The sequence below is a fragment of the Mustela putorius genome, unplaced genomic scaffold, assembly GCF_011764305.1.
Source record: "Mustela putorius furo isolate JIRA1106 unplaced genomic scaffold, ASM1176430v1.1 tig00003983_pilon_pilon_pilon, whole genome shotgun sequence".
NCBI classification, from domain to species: Eukaryota; Metazoa; Chordata; class Mammalia; order Carnivora; family Mustelidae; genus Mustela; species Mustela putorius.
The window spans coordinates 19,779,102-19,798,498 of NW_025422123.1; the positions used below are offsets into that span (position 1 = coordinate 19,779,102).

Sequence of the window (19,397 nt, forward strand, 5' to 3'; positions counted from 1 at the left end):
GTCAGAGTAGGACCCAAAAGACAATCCATCGATGTGATTGACTTTGATCTGGTCGACAGTCCTTTGTAAAGGAGCCAGTTGGTTTTCTGGAAATAGGGAGAAGAGGTGTTCTGGGTTCTGGTCCTAGTCCGTGGGAATGAATCAGGGGCGACGGAATAAATGGTCGCTTATTATCCAGTAGTGAGCCTCCTGAGTCCTCCCCAGCTACTCCTCCTTGGGCTACCATCTCTCTTGGCAAGACACTGGGTGTTGGTGCAGAAACGCAAGATCTGGTTGGAGGAGGCTCCCTGCCCCCAGCCAATCTGCCCCACCTCCCCTCACTCCTCCCACCTCACTAGCCCAAAATAGTTGCCAGGGGCCAGTCAACATCTGGCCAGGTTAGAACCGGCTCAGGAACTCACCTTTGCGACCTCGTTTTTGCATTTGGACTCCTGATGGGGTGCACCCACGCCAATGAGAATCTTACAGATTCTAACTCCTATGCTTTTGGTGGTATGGGGAGAGGGACTTCCTCTGACTCAGTGTATAAACAATGATTCCTGAAGAGGTGCGCCCAGGTTACACAGCCTGCAGGCGGTGCCCGCGGACCAGAGGGCACGGTCGCGGCCCCGACGCGGAGCGGGGCTGAGGGCAGCCGGCTCACTTCTGAGGCTGCTGGTGGCCAGGGTACCTCAAAACCACACCGAATCTCGTAGCTTTGGGCGCCCAGGACGCGCAAGGTACGCTTCGGGGGCGGTCCTGCCTGACCCCGGAAGAGAAAGTTGTTTTGGGGAAGGGGAGCGAGGAGCCGAGAGCGAGTTAAGTAACTAAAAATCAAAGTTGTTCTGCTCCCCTCACGCCATCTCTCCTCTGCTTCATCTTTATCTCAAGCTCCATTGGAGTCAGCCTTCCTCGGAGGGCTGAGCGCTCCTCGAGTCCCAGCCTGAGTAGGGGTATATACCGTGCACCCGGCCCACAGGTTTCGACCCTCTCGGGCTCTGGGTCTCCAGGAAAACCCGGAGCGGAGCATCCCCCGGGCCGGGAAACGCCCTCGCGCGCGCCCACTGGCGCGCATGCTCAGTCGCGCGGCAGCCGCGAGTAGGAAGCTCCGCGAGGCAGTAGCGGCCGCGGCGGCGCGACTGGAGGGTGGGAGGAGACGCGCCCGCTGGCGGGCGGGGGCGCTGGGACGCGGCTGGGGCTCCCGCCCGAGGTTCCTGGGAGTGTTTGGGACCGCGAACCCCGGCGCGAGGAGCTAGCGAGCACGGGAGCCAACGAGTGCGGAGTGGACAGCGGGCGGAGCGGAGCCGCGGGACGGAGCGGGCTCAGAGCCCGAGTCTCCGCGACTCGGCTCGGGACCCGGCGGCGGGGGCGGCGATGTTCCACTGCATCCCCCTGTGGCGGTGCAACCGTCATGTGGAGACCATCGACAGGCGCCACTGCTCGCTGGTCTATGTCCCCGAGGAGATCTACCGCTACGCCCGCAGCCTGGAGGAGCTGCTGCTGGACGCCAACCAGCTCCGCGAGCTGCCAGAGGTGAGTGTCCGGCCTCACCTGCGCGCAGTCTTCGGGAGAACACCGACGAGCCTGGCCAGCCCTCTCCCCCTCTTTCCCTCTCCTCCCCACTCTACCCTCCTCCCACCTCCAGATCCGGGCCGCAGGTCCCACAGAACCACCACTACCTATATTCACCTGCTTCTTCCTCCCTTACTTCTCCCCAGCCCCACCGTTTGCATTAAAAGTTCCTTGTCGTTTTGTACAAAGTGAGCGACTTGCTGTTTTCCCAGTAGTCACTGGAGCTTGTGCGACTAGGGAAACGTTCTGGTCTGGTAAGTAGTTTAGATATACGTCAAAGTACTAACCGCTGGTCCCGATACCCGGGCAGGTGAGGAGCCAGGTGGCTCCTGCTGTTCCCGGGTGAAAGGACAGAGCGTGGCATCCACTCCCTGGGCAGTTTTCCCTGCGCTGCATTCCCCGATCACTGGATCACTGGCCAGGGAGCGCTTACCCGTTGGCTCCGACAGGTCCGGTGGAGGTGGGCAGCCCTCAGGAGAGTCGCACTATCTCGGCATTTTCCGAGGAATGTGCCCTGGGCCTTATCGCTGGTGGGCAGTGCTTGAAAGTGCTGTAGTTTGGCTGGCCGGTCTTGGCTCCGGGACCGGTCGAGAATTGGGGGTGGGTAGGAGGAGATCGGGTAGGAGGAGAGCTATGCCTTGGGAGCTGTGGGCAGGTGCCCGCTGCTGGGCCCCTGCCTGCGTAGACCTGTTGCGTGGAAGGGAGCCGCTGTGAATGTCAGCAGAGGCTGTGCCTGACGGGCCAGTCTTGCAGCCGCCTCTCCCGAAGCGGGTACCTTCAGCCTGCTGACTTACGTCCTTGCAGTGATGCGTTACCTCTTCGGAGTTGTTTACGTAAATCAGTCAGTCGGCTGAGGCCGAACTTGTTAAGGGACAGATGCTGATTGAGCTTTAATGGAGGGTCTGCGACTGCGAACTTTTAACCTTCGAACTTGCGCCGGGAATTTAACTTGAGTAAAGCTCCGAAGAGGAAGATATCGCAAATCCAAGGGTGTGCAGGAAGTCGGCGTGCAGTAATCCAAAGGTGTGCAGGAAGTAGGGAGACTAGACTGCTGGGAGTCAGGGGGAGGACCCGAGGCCTGGAGTTGGAACACAGATATCTTTCTTGTCCTTTAGTGATCATGAGGCCGAGGCACTGTCACAGAAACACTCGCTAGTCAAATGATCTGGCTTGTTAAAATGACCTGATACCTTCTTCGGCCCTGCCAGAGTGTTTTAAAAAGGAGAACAATGTGCTTTTTCTTAATATTTCAAGTATTATTCTTGGATTAACTTTTCCTTGGTTCATGTGGAATTGGATGGTTTGCTCTGTGTAATCATGCAGATTATCCTCACTAGGATCTTTTGCCCCCCCCCCCCCCCCCCCCCCCCCCCCCCCCCCCCCCCCCCCCCCCCCCCCCCCCCCCGCTTTATTTAGCTTAGAAGCTGAAAAGCCATCCAGTTCCCTCGGGCATTTATTATTTTGCAGGCATTTCCAAAAACATGGCTTTGTCTGGCCTTTAACTTCCTTAAATTTGACTTGAAAGTCATAAGCTCACTTGCTGCCTTAAGTTGTAAATAAGTTTTAGGCATTCCTATTGCCAGAGATACAGACTATATTATTTAATGCTTTTCAGTGTGTCAGAATGAAGTTATTAAAAGATTGAGTGAAAAGCTATTTAACTAGAAATGTTTTGGTGTTCCTTGTGGTATTTTTGTTTGTTTGTTTGTTTTAGTAGAATTGGAAGATTTCCTTTGACTGGGTTGGCTTTTCACTCTCTTCTGCAAAGTTTGTGGGTTTTCCTGTAATGTTGGGGAATTCAGCTTTGTAAGGGGAAATTATGGGTTTTGAAAGTGTTAGGTATCCTTACTGATCCTAACTGGAAACTTCTCAGAAGCTCAAAATAGTCTTATAGCACTCTATAGATACAGCAAATAAACATGCTTTTCAGAGACTAAAGGTGGTCTTGCTTATGGGTAATTACTGCTCTTAGAGCTCTGAAATTAGTTTTATGGTTTCTAGGTTGTTGAAAACCTGTTTCTTCATGACTTATTGTGTCTGGGTGCCTGGATTTGTATAAACCAGACAGGAACAACCACCTTGAAAGCTCAGATATTTCATTCAAAGGTACAGTCTGTCCTTGGGCTGTTATTTCACCTCTGAGATCTGTAGTGCTCATTAGCACTGCTTGCTGCTGTCCCTGCCCTCTCCTCCAACCCCTTTCTCTTTACCTGCCCCTTCACCAGGGGGCCTCTTTTTGCTGACAGACCCACAAGGTCCTTGTGGTGGTCATGCTGGCTATCTGTTCTTTTCCCTGTAATTTATTTGGAAGCACAGACAAGGGAGAAGACTGCACCCCCTACTCCAACAGCAAAGATACCCACACTATCCAGGCTTCAGAATGATGAAAAGGTTTGTAACCTCTGACTTGATCCGACTTCCTTGTTTTGCAAATTGAAACTCAGACCTGAAGTGACTTTTTCAAGGCTGTCCAGCTGGATAGTTGTCGTTCCCCTCTCCACGCCCCCCCCCCCCCCCCCCCGTTTTACACCTTTGGATACCTAGGAGGAACCTGGCGTATTCAGTTTCTCACATCCATTAAAACCTCAGTTATTTGACCCCTCCTGTTTTTCTTACATCATTAAGCCTGGCCTCTGCCAAACAGTTATTGACCTTTCATCATTTGTCGTTGGTGGGAATATAGAGATTAAAGAAGGTATGATTCTTAGGAGTTAGTCACAGCTTTGTGGGGAGACAGATGTGGTGAGTGTGGAGTGGAGGGGGCATCGCAGTTCGCTTGATGGTTACTTACCTAACCTAACCTTTTGCTGAATCTGCATCCCCATCCTCAACAGACTGACTACCTTGTGATAGCCTCTCAGTGCTGCTCTTCTGCAGGGAGGGCTTGGGAGATTAGCCTGACCCCAGATAGGTGATGGTCAGGATGGATGTTCCCATCCATCATCTCCTTCCCACTTCCTCCCAGCTAGATATCTGTGGCATGTGTGTTAACAGAGACAGTCTCTAAACTCCTTGAGATGCTAGTGTGTTTTTGCTCATCCTTAGGAGTGAGCACAGAGCCTGCCTGGCACCCAGTACGTCCTGCTCAGTAAACAGCTTTTATCTGTTGAATGAATTTAGACAAGTCAGATACAAATCTTCCTCCTTTGGTTCTTTCTTTTCCCTTGAGCATATCACTGCTCTGACATCTATCCTTTTCTAATATAGTCTGAGAACATTCAAGTTGGGAGTGATTTTTTTCCAGGGCTGTCTAGCTGGTTAAACACACAATCTCTGGCTGCTTCAAGCTGGAAAGCACTCCAGAAGTTAAAGGTCATGGATGTGGCGGAGCTGATTTGTCTTCTACAAGGTCCTCCGCCCCACTGTGTACCTCCTCAGTGTTTCTGACACCATCAGTTTTCCTTTCAAGGTGCATGGATTGTTGAATACCTTGGCATATGTGTGTTTTACTGTGCTCTCTCTGACTCCAATACAGAGCCTTGTCTAATGGGCAGCAAATATTTTGAATGAATGCTGTTGAGCCCAGGCAGCTTATAAAACTGAGCTTCATCTTGTTACCTGCTCTTTTTTTTTTTTTTAAAGATTTTATTTATTTATTTGACAGAGAGAGATCACAAGTAGGCGCAGAGACAGGCAGAGAGGGAGGAAGCAGGCTCCCCGCTGAGCAGAGAGCCCACTGTGGGGCTCGATCCCAGGACCCTGAGATCATGACCTGAGCCAAAGGCAGAGGCTTAACCCACTGAGCCACCCAGGTGCCTCTGTTACCTGCTCTTAATTAGAGTTCAGTTGGTCTTTTGATGATGGCCAGATGACATTATCTCAAATATCTACTCCCTCCCATTATTCTTTCTCATATCCTGCTTAATTTTTTCCCCAGCCCTTAGAGCACTATTACTACCTAACTCTAGACTATATGCTTGCTTAGTTGTTCTTTGTCTCCCCAACGAGAACGTCAGCTCCATGAGGACAGGGATGTTTTTGTTCATGGCTGAACCTTGGACAGAATCGGGTATATAGTGGGCACTCACATGCTTGTTGCATGGATGAGTCTTCCCATGTGATGTCATGGGTAGTCTCCCCCTATTTCTCAGCCATTGTGTTCCCTTCCCTAGAGTCTCACAGCTCCTGTACACGCATCTATTGAAAATAGTCATGGCATAAAGTCATTCTGAATTCAGTAGTCTTGTCTTACCAGTCTTCTCCATTTCTTCTATGCCAGGCACATTTGTCTTCTGTTTTTGAAATAATTTTTATACATTGTAAACATAATTTCTCACTATGACTTCAACATCTCCAACTGTGATCTCCAAGTGGAATAAGTCCCCTTTGTCTTAAATTTACCATGTTTCAATTTAGGTCTGTCTCCTGCAGTTCAATTTCTGATGGGTGGGACAGCCATTCTTCCTAGCCAACAAGTCTGTGGACCAAGGCTCTTTGGGCTTGTCTTGAAGGAGCAGAGACCAGGGGTGCTAGAATAAGATAGCTTAAATGCTGCTCCATCACTTGGACTCTTTCTTCAGGACTAGGTTTCCTCACTTACCATTTTAGTACCTGCTTTTTTAGGGTTATTTTGGGGACTAAAGAGAATGCATTCAGAGCACTTAACAGTCAAATATAAGATGTCTGTCTTTGTAGATACTATGGCAAGACCCTTTTTTAAAAAATAAAACAATGTGGGGCGCCTGGGTGGCTCAGTGGGTTAAAGCCTCTGCCTTCAGCTCGGGTCATGATCTTAGGGTCCTGGGATGGAGCCCCGCATCGGGCTCTCTGCTCAGCAGGGAGCTTGCTTCCTCCTCTCTCTCTGCCTGCCTCTCTGCCTACTTGTGATCTCTCTCTCTGTCAAATAAATAAATAAAAAATATTTTAAGAAAAACACACAAAAAAACAATGTTTCTTAACCTGGAATTGGAAAACATTTTCCTGGGAGTTTGTAAAGGATTTTTTTTTTTTAAAACCAGAATTAAAACTTTAATGTTCTCTTCAAAGATAATTTTAAAAAAATCATAGATTCCATATGTCTAGATTAAGTCACAAATGAGTAGAGCCATAAGGTCTTTAGTAGTGTCATAATCTGTGCTTGATTGAGCACTCCCTTAATTGTTTCTAGCCATAGGGGGAAAAGAACAGACGTGGGCTTATTGTAGAAATCATGTGCTTGTGTCAGGTGATCGCTGGAAGTTCCATGAACAAAGGTTTCATGGCTGTTTGTTAGAGAGGAGTGATGGGTAGCTGAAGGGGTCACAGAGCCCATGGTGGTGCAGGCTGACATGAACCTTCTCTGAGGTATTGCTGTACTGTTGTACGCAGCCATGTGAGGACTGCAGAATTGCATCATTGTCATCTGTCATGTTAGATTAATGTTGAGCTCTTTCTGGTTGGTTTTTGTCAGATTTTTACCTTGATTCACCTTCTAGTTTTGTTAGAGCTAAAGCATAGGGAGGACATACCTAGTTTTAAGTTTAGACATACTTAAATAACATTATCATAAACATAACTTAAGTCAAAGCTTAAGAAGAAGGGAGCCCAAGAGAGGGCTTCCCCCTAAAAGTGATGATCCACACATTTGTCAAGATAAGAAAGCTGTTTTCATTTCTCAGACACCTTGTTATACAGTTTAGTTCTTAATTGTTTGTGATTCTCTCTCTCTTTTTGTAAATAAAAGATTTTATTTGTTTGACAGAACGAGCACGCAGGCAGGAGAGCACAAGCAGGGGGTAGGGCAGAGGGAGTGGGAGAGGGAGAAGTGGACTCCCTGCTGAGCAGGAAGCCTTGGGTGGGGGGGTGCTCTATCCCAGGATCCTGCGATTATAACCTGAACTGAAGGCAGACCCTTAAGCGCTTAACAGACTTGAGCCATCCAGGAGCCCAATTGTTTGTGATTCTCTTCTGTGTTTGTTTAACTCCTTTAACTCCCCTTCTACCTCTCGCCTGCCTGCCCTCAATTCAACCCCGCCCCCTTTTGTAGGTAAGGACACTGAGACCTAGAGAAGTTGTAATTTGCCTTGGGTAAGTGGAGGGTAGACTTTTTCTGATTAAGAGACATTGAGTGAGTACCTGGTACCTATTAAGTAGAATAACATCAGTTACTGAGATTTCACTGAGCTCCAGACATTAGCTACGTAAGTTATTTCTCTTAAATTGAGTAACAACACACTTTAGCCATTATAATTTCAGGTTTTTTGCAAAGTTTTTTTTTTTTTTCCAGTTTTTTTTGCAAAGGCAGGAATTGAGACTTATTTAAGAAAATTATTTAAGAATCTTGTTTGGGGAAGTTGGTCAAGGTCAGGTCTGGAGCTGACATTGGACTCCCAACTCTGTGAGCATTTACCATCTGGGAGCCCACCTGGGAGCAAGGAGGCCTGGCACTGTGTGTCGAAGCTTAGGAGTGAGCCTGTACGGAAAGCTCTTGGCAACCTCGAGGAGTCTCACACTCTCTGAGGAGCTGAACGAAGGCTTTAGAGGTGGTGACATCCACGCTAGACTGGAAGGAAGAAAAAAGCCCGTCAGCTGTTGAGAAACCCCAGTCCTTTCCAGATGGCTAGAATGGGTGACACCTGAGTGGAAAGGAGTGGCTGGAGAGGAGCCTGGGGCCAGATCATGACAGGCTTTTGACAGTTTTGCGAAGGAGGTGTACCCTATCCTGTAGGTAGAGGAGGCCCATGGTCAGTGTGTAAGCAGAGATGCTGTACAGTTAGAGCTTTGTTTAGATAATTCCAGGGCAGAGTACAGAGTCAGGGAGACTAGTCAGGAGCCTGTTGTGCCAGAAAAATGATACGGCACCTGTGGGGATGAACAGGGGAGATGGCTTTGTTCACGATATTCACACTGGGCATTTCCTGCTCTTGTGTCCAATGTTCTTCCCACGGTGCTGCCTTCTAACAGTGTACTGAGTGGGGTACTTCATACTTTGTGAAACGCTAAGTAAGAAACATTTACCTCCACGTTTTTCTCAATTGTAGTGTGTGTCTGCATTCAGTTTGCAAATTACTTGCTAAGACATGGCAAGCATTGTATGTAGGCATTGGCTCAGGGGAAAGAAGAACAGCCAGATGTGCTCTGAATGGCAAGAGATTGTTATTTTTGGGTTTCAGATAAATGTGGTCATCGAGTTTATAAAAATGAACCCGCAGTAATGCTGGCAAGCCTGTGGGTTCCATTTTTCTGAGTAATATGAAGGCGTACAATGTGTGTTCTGTACCATGAATGTTAGTTTCATCATCTTCTGATGCTCTGAAAGACTAATACTTAGAGAATTATTATTATTTTTGAGTTACTTGGAAGTTACATGTCTTTTTTTTTTTTAATGGCTCAAATCTTTGAGGAGAAGTAAAACTATTTAATAAAACTTTTCTGGAATTGACAAAGTTGAGGCACACGGGTAAAATAGCAAAACAAGCTTGTTTCCACAGTTCCTCCTCCCCTCTTTCAGTGAAAAAGGGGGAACCTTGAACCTTCCTCCCAGCTTCCTAGTGTAGAATTTGTAATTTCTATACCATAATAAATAGGGTACTTGGGATTTTCTTAAAAAGGACTCTGTACCACCGACTTGACATTCAGGGGATAAAGCATAGTTGATATTTATACAGGAGGTTCAGAAATAGTAAGGTAAACATTTTTTAGCAATGATGACAAAAATCTCAACCATGATCTTGCTGTGCCATGGAACAAACAGGCATTAGATTCTTTTAGGTGAGGATCTAGTGACTGCTACAGGCTTTTGTCTTTGTTCACAGACGTCTTGGGAAAGTTTGCTTATTTTAGGACTCTACCCAGAACATAGGGCTAGAAATGTTTTCCTCTACTTCATCTGATAGTTATGAGGGATGATGAGATCATGGGCCAGATCTTCGTAAATGCATAGGAGAAACCTCTGGTTGTCCATTTACTTTCTCTTAGGTATTATTTAGTGGACAGGAATGGTAATTTACTATTGCATGTGGTATTTTGGAAGATCTAATGGTGTGTATGTGCGGCTAGTGTAAAATACTTTGAACTCTTAGAAGATGAAATGTTTAAAAAAAAAGAAAAAATATTTTTTTGCTCATTATTATTTTGAAGAGTTTTCTTATCTAGGCTGTAACTCTAGAGTCTAGAGAATTTGACACAGTTGGAAGAAATTTGGTATTTCAGTTTCCAAGAACCACAACGAATGGATTTGTCATGTAGTGGGTGGAAGGAGGTGTTACACCTAATTACAGCATGTTCCAGACTGATTCCTGGGTAGCGTGGCCAGATGAAGAGGACTGTGTCTGCCCTGGCCACTCTAGTCACCTTTCTTTCCACAATCTACACCCGCTTCTTGGGAAATCATCAGGAGGGGCTGTCGGCTGACTTGTGGTAGAAACTAGGAGCTCAAATCGGATGAGCATGTGCAAAGGCCAGAAAGTGGCTTCTAAACTGCTTAGTATGTGACGTGGGCACCAACTGCTTCACTTGATTTGGCAGATGCTGAGACCTCAGAGCTCATGCTGTTAGTGCAACTGGCCTGACTTTGGACCATGACGTGGCTTTGTTTTTATCTCATTAAAGGAGTAATATGGGTTGGATGCTTAAAAGAATTCAAAGAGAAAAAAGTGTATTTCCCTTGCTTTCTTTGAAGTGATGCCAGCCATTAGCAATTTTAGAATGTATTCTTACAGATCTTTTCTCTTCATATACCACCATATGTTTATTATTGTTATAATGAAGAACTCTTACTATATAAGTTGCTTTGCTGCCTGCTTTTTTACTTAAAGCTGTCTTGGACATATTCTCTATCAGTATGCTAGATGTATTTTAGCATTGATACTGGTGCTGTAGTATATTGGATATACCACAGTATATCACTGTTGGATATACCACAGTTGACTGGTTTAACTTTTCTCCTATTGCTGGACATTTAAATTGTTTCTAATTTTTTGCAGTGATGAACCATGCTGGATTAAATACTCTGGTATATATTACTTTGTACTGCTGTAAATGTTTCTTTAATAGTGGATTTTCTAGGAGCCTGGAGACTGGTTCTGTCATCTCTGCTTCCTTTATTTTTCGCTGTGACTCTTTACCTATAGGCTGGAAAAGCTCTCAGATGGGCTTTAGACAGTTAATCAGATATGTGTTCCAGGGATTTGAAAGACTGGCAGCTAAGTCTTTCCTTCAGATAGTTAACACTCTTTAGTTGGGGAGAAAAGTTTGGGATCATGGAATTCCTAATGTGGCTCAGAGTCACATGGATCAGTAAACCAAGAGTTGCTGTGGCCCCTTGCAGAAGGCTCACTGGGGCCCCTTGCAGAAGGCTCACTGGGGCATCAGGAAAGCAAGACTCTGGTTTTCACTGAAGGTAGGTTCAGATGGGCTGGGAAAGCTGGGCAGGTATTGCAGACAGGGAGCTTTTGTGAGGCGACACCAAATTGTGCCGTGGAGCAGAGACCCTCACTCTGGGTTGCCTTTGTTCTGTTTCTGGAGCAGGGGCCAAGATGATACAAAGCATGTTGGGGGACAGGAAGCATGGGTGCTGACTTGATGTGCTGACTGTGTGGATCAGCCTCTCCCAGAGGCTCAAAATTTTTCAGCCATTTCTCCTTCAAATCCTTTCTCAGTACTTAGCTGAGGGAGTGATCTTTCTAAAACAAAAATGTGACAAATGACTTCCTGCTGCAGTGGCTTCTCACACCTTCGGGATACAACCTGGCAATGTTTTGTTCTCTTATCTCCCATGTCTTTCCAGCATGAGCTCTCCAGCTTGTGTTTCAGCAAGAGTTAGCTGCCCTTGGTTACCAACATATCATGTCATGCTTCTGAGTCTTCATTTTTTATTACTCTGTGTACCGGGAGTTACTCTTTCTCTACTTCTTTTGCGTGGCTCATTGCTCTTCATCCTGTGGGATACAGTTAGGGAGGTAACATTCCTCTAGGAAGCCTTCCCTTCCCTCCTCTCTGGTCTCTGGGGACACCTGTGTCATTATTCATACCTCTTTGTAATTATTTCTGCCTCCCATCAAAGTGAGTTTCTTAAAGCTACACACTTTTTCTTCTTTGCACTCCTGCTACCTAACTGGGTGGTTGGCACAGAGCAGACATTTAATACATATTTGATTAGCATTCTTGGGGAAGTTTTCAGCCCTGTTGGGGAGTGGAATTAGAAGTGGCTTTGGATGAGACCTGTAGGTGAAAGCTTAATGATTATTACAAAAAGAGCTGGGCTTTCTGTAGTCTTTGCGTGGATGTTAGCATCATGATGGAGTGAGATCCGCATGGTCCTGATAGACCTGATTTTTTTCCCTTGTTCAATGGCCCTAGCATTGTGACCTTGGGCAAATCATCTAATCTTCTGAGCCTGGGTTTCCTTATCTGAGTGATGAAGGGATGGTGTCAGTGATGTTTAGGGTCCCTTTGAGGTCTAAGTTTGTGAAATTGTATGACTTGATGCTAATTTTATGAAATTTTATGACTTCATGCCATAGTGCTAACCTTAGGAGAGTGATCCCACAGTTGCGCACATACTCTGTGAGGTTGCCTAATGGGGTTTAGTAGAACCACAAGTCTAAGCTTAATAATTATAATCAAGGATTTGATGATAAGGAGAAGCTGTTCCAAATACCCGCCTGTGGTCCGCTGTTGATTTCCAGAACCAGTTAAGGGAAAAAGATCAGCAGACTTTTCTCTGGTTAAAACACAGCCCTAAAAAACAAAAACAACAACAACAAAAACCAACACAGCTTTCGATAGCCATACCCCCTTCAACATTACCCCACCCCTGACATGCCCACACTCTCCCCCATACTCACAGCCCCCCCCAGACCCACACCCTCTCCACAGACTCACCCCCCCACAGACTAACACCCCCTCACACCTTCTCCACAGACCCATGCTCTCCCACATACCCACACCCTCCCACATACTCACATGCCCTCACAGGTACCCCGCCCCCGCAGACCCACAGCCCCTGCACATAGGTACATGCCCATCCTATAGACCCATACTCCCCCCAACTTCCCCCACATGCTCTCACCTCCCTATCCCCACACACCAACAACTTTTGAACACTGAGATGTTCCTCCATGTCAGTTGCATTTCCCCAGCTTTTAGAAGTGAAGTAAAATGGGCAAAAGGCTGGGACTTTTTTGTCTATTTTTTATTATTATAATTATTTTTTTGATGTGGTTAGATACTTAATTTATCAGATATTTACTTAATATTTATTTTATTTTATTTTTTCAGTGTTCCAAGATTCATTGTTTATGCACCACACCCAGTGCTCCATGCAATACCTGCCCTCCTTAATACCCACCACCAGGCTCACCCATCCCCCACCCCACCCCCTCCGAAACCCTCAGTTTGTTTCTCAGAGTCCACAGTCTCTCACACTTCATCTCCCCTTCCAATTTACCCCAATTCACTTTTCCTTTCCTTCTCCTAATGTCCTCCGTGTTACTCCTTATGCTCCACAAATAAGTGAAACCATATGACAATTGACTTTCTCTGCTTATTTCACTCAGCATAATCTCCTCCAGTCCCATCCGTGTTGATACAAAAGTTGGCTATTCATCCTTTCTGATAGCTGTGTAATATTCCATTGTATATATGGACTATATCTTCTTTATCCATTCATCTGTTGAAGGGCATCTTTGGCTTCCTAGGCAGCTCCATTCAGGAATGGGCACTGGGGTGCATCTCTGCTGAATTCTGACACAGCCTCCCTTCTTCCGCTATCCATGGCCCAGATTTACTGAGTGTTGGTTGTGCTTTGGGCAGTGTTCTATCTAGAAAAATAGGTATCTTGCCTTATTCTTATAAGCTTCCATTCCCGGTAAGGGAGACAGCCAGTAAGTGGAAAAGTAAATAAGAATTTCAGATAAGGATAAAAACTGTAAAGAAAACCGAATAGGGAGCTGGAGGTAGGTAGGGAGCAATAGGAGGGAGGAGGTCTTTCTAAAGAGGTGATGTTTGTGTCGCTCAGTGAGGCAGCTGTGAATTTGCCAGAGGTCCTTGCATAGACTTGTGGAGGAGCTTGGCCATTTTATGGGCAGCAAGAGGGCCAGTGAGGCTGCAACACAGTATGACAAGTAGTAGGAAATCAAGGTGAACATGTTAGTGGGGTTCATGTATGTCAGGGCTCTGAGACCCTGTTGAGGAGTTCAGATGATGATGATGATGATGATGATGATTTTTGTCAGTTGAAGTATGGCACATCATAAAGCCATAGGATAGCTGACTTAGGCTATAGAAATATCCTTCTGTCTGCTGGTTAGAGACTGCAGGGAGGAAGAGTTCAGAGAAGTGGGGACACTGGGAGAGGAGGCTTTTTAATGAAAGGTTCTAGAGGACAGCTGACGGTGACTTGGATCAGGGTGGTAGCATGAGTAATGAGCTATATCTTGGGGGTCAAGTCAAGAAGATCTGCTGCTGTATTGGACTCAGGGTTTGGTTTTGTCACCTGGGGGGTGGCAGAGCCATTTACTGAGTTAGAGAGGACTGGGAATGGGAATATAGCAGCATGGGAACTAGGAACTGGTAAGTACTTCAGTTGGGACACGTCAGGAGTTTTTATGAGACCTAGAACTTAGGAGAGGAAGTCTGGGTAATGATAATTATAATAGAGATAGCAAACTTTTTTTTTTTTTTTTTTTTTTTTGAGCAGTGTGCCTTGAATTGTTCTAAATAACTTCCTCTGATTAACTCATTTAATTCTCATAACAAACATTACTTCATTTTACATAAATAGCATTATTTTGCTGTTGAGGACACTGGGACACAGATGAATTAGCTTGTTGAGGTCACACAGCCAGTAAGCAGCAGAGCGTGGGGTTAAGCAGATGCAGTCTGGTTCAAGAGCCATTACTCCTAACCACTATGTCTTCCTTCCTTAAGGTTAAGTATGGGTGACCATGTCATCTGCATGAAGAGCCACCTGATGGGCCAGGAGTTGTGTCTGTTCTGTGAAAGGGAACAGAGAGATACCCCTGATGCCTGAGTTATTTTTGCCTCGTTAAGAAAAAGAGAGCTGAGCTGAAATATCATTTTAAGAATCAGGTCACCAAAAATTAATATGCTCACTCAAGCATAATCTTTAAAAGAAGATCAGTGGCCCTCATTCTTTGGTGCTGGATTTCTCTCCTTCAGCAAGTAACTTATAGCTGCAGCCTTACAAACTCCTGAAGGAAAAGCACATCCATTTGGAAAACCTGTGGGTCTCACTGAACATAATGAACACTGGTTGTATCACATGGCAGCACCCTCACTAATTCTGGTCCTAATTATTCAGCTGTTATGCACTTGGTCTCTGTTTTCAAAGCATGATCTCAAATATTTGATTCGCTTATGAGGCAGTTCTTGGCCTTGACTCTAAAGGTTATTATCATCAAGAGGTTCTAATGTGCCTTTTGGCACTGCATATATTCCAGTACTGTTGGAAATGGATGCCGTTGAGATGAAGTTAACAGAAAATATGTGCTTTACAATAGACCTGCCTTGGTGCATGGCATGTTACAATTATTTACATACCTTGTTCTTGGTAACTTCATTCTAGAATGGCAAGAAGAGGTTTTTACGTATGCCTTGCATCTCTGCTGAGTGATTCACTGAGTTCTGTTGAGGCCAGGAGAAGAAAGAAGCTAATCCTATACCAAGTCTTCACCCTAACCCATCCCTGCCTCTCCTTAGTATCTAACCACTGAAAAAGAAAATCTGTATAATCTATATTATATAGAAAGATTATAGATCAAATTATATATTTAATCTATAACCTATATATGTAAAATCTGTAGTCTCTATATAAATATATAATCTGTGATATATATTTGAAATCTATAATATATATGTATAAAATTATATATGTATTTTTTGTAGGGTAAATGAAGTCGAGGGTTATTGCTGCTGAGGTGTAGTTTCTATAGCCTTTTTAAAATGTATGTATCTTAGTGTTTTATTGCAAGGTTCAGATGTAGATCCCAAGTAAATCTGGCTCAAGAGGAGCATCAGGGATCTTCTGTGGTTTCAGTTCCCTGGTGGTTTTTCCTGACAGAGGGTCTGTCCTGGAGAAATAGAGGAGTGTATCTGGAATACTCTTGGCTGCAAATAAGAAGCTTTGCAACCTAAAATGCCTTCAGTAGGCCTGTCGCCACCTCACCTATAAGCAAGCTCGGAGGAAGGTGCTGGTGGGGTTGCTTTAGCGGGGTGGTGGCATGGGGCACTGGTGTGCCTTCGGTGGGACCAACTGAGCCTCTATCCTGCCACAGCCCCTCATAGAGTGGCATCTCCAGGAGGGTCATCCATGGAGTCATGGGGCCTCCCCTTGTCTGTTGTTGTTTGTTTTTCCGCTCTAAGTGGGACTTAGGTAGGCAAGGATGGGCATAAGAGGTTTGGGGCTGGATGTGGGGTGTAGTGCCTGCCGCTGGAGGAAGGCAGGCGAGACAGACTGTATGAGCCTGGCTGACTGTTGCAGATACCCTCGTTTCCCGCCAGTGAGTAGTGGATCGTTGTTATGTCTCTCTCTGGTTTAACCCATGTCTTCTGCCAAAAACACAAGGACCATCTGTTCAGGAAAGGTCTCTAGTAGGAGAGATTTCTGTTTCAAAGTATTCTTGAAAAAAAGAAAAAAAAAAGCTCATACTTGTAGACATTTTTTCCCTAGATTTTATTCTCACTATGTGTGAAATTTCATGAGAGGAAAACAGAAGTAAATAGGATATTATAAAGGTTAAATTACCAAATACAAAGATTAAATTACCAAATTATTTTCTAAATTGTTAAATTCTAATGTATGTTTTAAGTACTTTCTGGTACTTTCTCTTATACATTTTAAGTGTTAAATTTCTGTGACTGCACGGTCTCAGGTTTTCCCGATCTCTGTGCCTTTGTCAGTGCTCTGCTCGGAATGCTCTTCTTCAGTGCTGATGCCACCACCTCCATGAAGTCTACCCAGCTCTACAGTCACATCTGCGTCTCCATGCTCCCCTGACCCTTTCTCAGTTCACTTCTCTCAGACTGTTTGTCAGGACTGGGCTTTGTTGTGCAACTGTATATTCCCCTCACCTTGTCATCAGGGACTGATTTTATGTGTCTCTGTCCCAGACATTTGGGAATTCAGTGCCTTATTCAAAAGAAATGCTCCAAAAATGTCTGTTGCATTGAAAAAAAAATGTTGTATTTTTTGTTGTTGTTGTTTTTATGGTGTAGTTTAGGTACATAAATCCTCAGGCATTTCTTATGTGTCTGACTGCTTCCTTCTAGTGCCTCTGTGTAGTGAGTTCTGAGGGGCTGACGGTGCCAGCGCCACAGCCTCGTCTGGGTTGGTCCGAGCTCAGCGTCTCCTGAGGATGTCTGGGCAGCCCCAGACTGCCTCTCGGGCCAGCGAGCCCATCCTCTGGCTGTCCACCTGAGAGTGAGGTGGTGGTGTGGGCTGAGTCAGCACGTCCTGTTGGCAGAGGGTCAACAGTAGCACAGAGAGATAACACATCATTAGTCATGTTGACAGAAGGAAGGTCCTCTCCCCCTTGCCTCTGAGTGGAGGTGTTAATGAGGAGCAAAATGGCCAAGAGGCAGGAAGTGTTTCTGAAGCTGTGGGCTGGGCTGCCCACACCCTGCACACACGGGATAACCTGCCCTCGCCTTGGGAGAGTGGAATGAAGCCTCAGCTGCAGTTTTGGGAAAGTGAGAGTAGCAGCTCTACACTGACTGCCCACAGTTTTCCAGCTGCACTTGCAGGCACTTACACAGAATTTGTTCCATCTTTAGGTTCAGCCTTATGTGGGGGACTTTTATTTTTTATTTTTTATTTTTAAAGATTTCATTTATTTATCAGAGAGGGGCGGGGGAGAGAGAGAGCACAGGCAGACAGAATGGCAGGCAGAGGCAGAGGGAGAAGCAGGCTCCCTGCTGAGCAAGGAGCCCGATGTGGGATTCGATCCCAAGACGCTGGGATCATGACCTGAGCCGAAGGCAGCCGCTTAACCAACTGAGCCACCCAGGCGTCCCTGTGGGGGACTTTTAAAAGGTCCATTTTACAGGTGAGAAAACCGAGTCAATGCCCAGGCCTAATGTCACTCATGTGGGAAATAACCTGATTGGGGTTAAACCCAGGTCTGCGAGACTCCAAAGGCTGATGTTCTTTGTGAGGTGTTACTTTGGCAGATCTGGTCAGGTAGTGGCCTTGAGATCTTCATGCAGCCGGCGTGGCACTGCCCACTGCGTTGTTAGGCTCCGGGGAGGCAAAAGTGAATGCCAGTCTCTGTTTGGTGTTGGGTTTTAGTGATGGCATCCAAGCAGATGGTGATGAAGGCCCAGTTTTAGAGCTGGTGGCTAAAGGTTCCTGGTGGTGGAGGGCTGGAGAGACAACACAGCCAAGTGCTGTGGGAAGTGCATGAGAAAGAGTGTCAGAGGGCAGGCAGCAGCCCCATCATGGCTGGCTCTGAATGCCAGGTGAGGGAGCTTGGCTGTTGTTTTGTTGTCACCAGAGTTTAAGCCCAGGGGTGTCTTGTCAGACTTGAAGCAGATTGTGGATGGCTTTGAGGGGAACAAGACTGGAGATTGGGAGAATACTTTGGAGGCAAATAGGCGACTTGGTGACTGACCACATTGGAAATGGAGAGTCTGGTGGTTGCAGGGGTCAAGTATAATAGGGTAACAGTTGAGTTTTCAGCTTCAGTGACTGTGTACCTCTTACTGGATTTGAGGAATGAGGGAAAGGAAGCATGTTGATAAATGAGAGAGTGAGTCTGGTGGTTTTTTTCCTCAGGGAAAGATGAGATAGGGCAGTGGCTAGGTGAGAGGTGGGGATTAAGCAGGGGGTGCCTGTGGGTGCTGGAAAGGGAGCTAATGAGCATTCCCTGGATTGGTGAGAATTTCTGGTGGTGCCAGCAGCCTTCATGATTTGTGTGTTTTTTGTTTTTTGTTTTCCTTCTAGCGTGCTCAACCATACCATTCCAGGATCAGAAAGGTAGATTGTTAGGTGGCAGGATAGGAGGGAATGAGGCCACTGATGTTTCTGATGGAAAAGATATTTGTGATGCTGCATAAGCAGAGAAAGAAGGGAATTTTTAAGCAAGAGGCTGATGGTCAGGAGAAAATAATGGAAATGAAGCCATGGGAGAGGTCATGGCCAGATCCGAAATACTGGAGTTGAATGTAGGGGAAAGGAAGCACCTCTGGGTGAGGTCAGGATTCCAGGGCGGGGACCCAGGAGAGGATGGTAATGTGCAGTGGGTGTGGAAGTCAGCGGGAGCTGCTAGGCTTGCTTGTTGGATGGGTCACCTCCATTAGGAGCCATGAGGCCAGACACCTGTGGCAGGCTCCTTTGGACAGTGTAGTCTCAGGAGGTCTAGCTGCAGACAGAGCTGTAGCAGAAGAGAGAACGTGCGGCATATGAGGACAGCCATTATCACTGTGGCCCAGGCTCAGCCTCAGCCCAGCCCTGTCACATGGGGATGCAGGCCTGTTGCGTATATGTGTGCGTGTGTGTGTGTGTGTGTGTGTGCAAGTGCACGCACATGCGCTGCTTCACTCAGTGCTTGCTTGCTATTTGTTTTTTGTTTTTGCCCTGAAAATCGGAATTTTTATGTGAGGTCTCCCAGTTTTTAGGTGGTGACATCTTATTCAACAGTTTTAAACATTCACTGTTTATCAGATGTACAGACTGGACTTGGGCTGTTTGTGCCCTCTGCTGTACAAACCCCTTGACATTCCTAGGACTGTGGCGGGAAGGAGGTGGGTGGGAGGTGTTTGTGAACTGAATCCCAGAGTCTAGGTAAATGCCTTACCTTCCTTTTTTCATTCCGTTTGTAGGATGGAGGTCTGAAAGATAAAGAACTAACTAGCTAATTAGTTTTTCAGTAGGAGCTAATAGGCGGTGATGGTAATCTGAAGCCTAT

General features: G+C 46.2%; 1 protein-coding gene across 2 annotated transcripts in view; it reads left to right on the top strand.

Moving 5' to 3' along the window:
- The first annotated feature begins 1,060 nt into the window (after positions 1-1,060).
- The window catches only part of LRRC1 (leucine rich repeat containing 1), a 131,257-nt gene continuing 112,920 nt past the window's right edge, over positions 1,061-19,397 (top strand). Inside the window, exon 1 of one of the 2 annotated variants that reach the window (XM_013045517.2) lies at positions 1,061-1,512. In XM_013045517.2, the coding sequence (XP_012900971.1) occupies positions 1,391-1,512 (122 nt within the window). In that variant the 5' untranslated portion in view covers positions 1,061-1,390. The remainder of the gene's footprint in view (positions 1,513-19,397) is intronic. The other variant, XM_004771852.3, reaches the window with a different exon arrangement.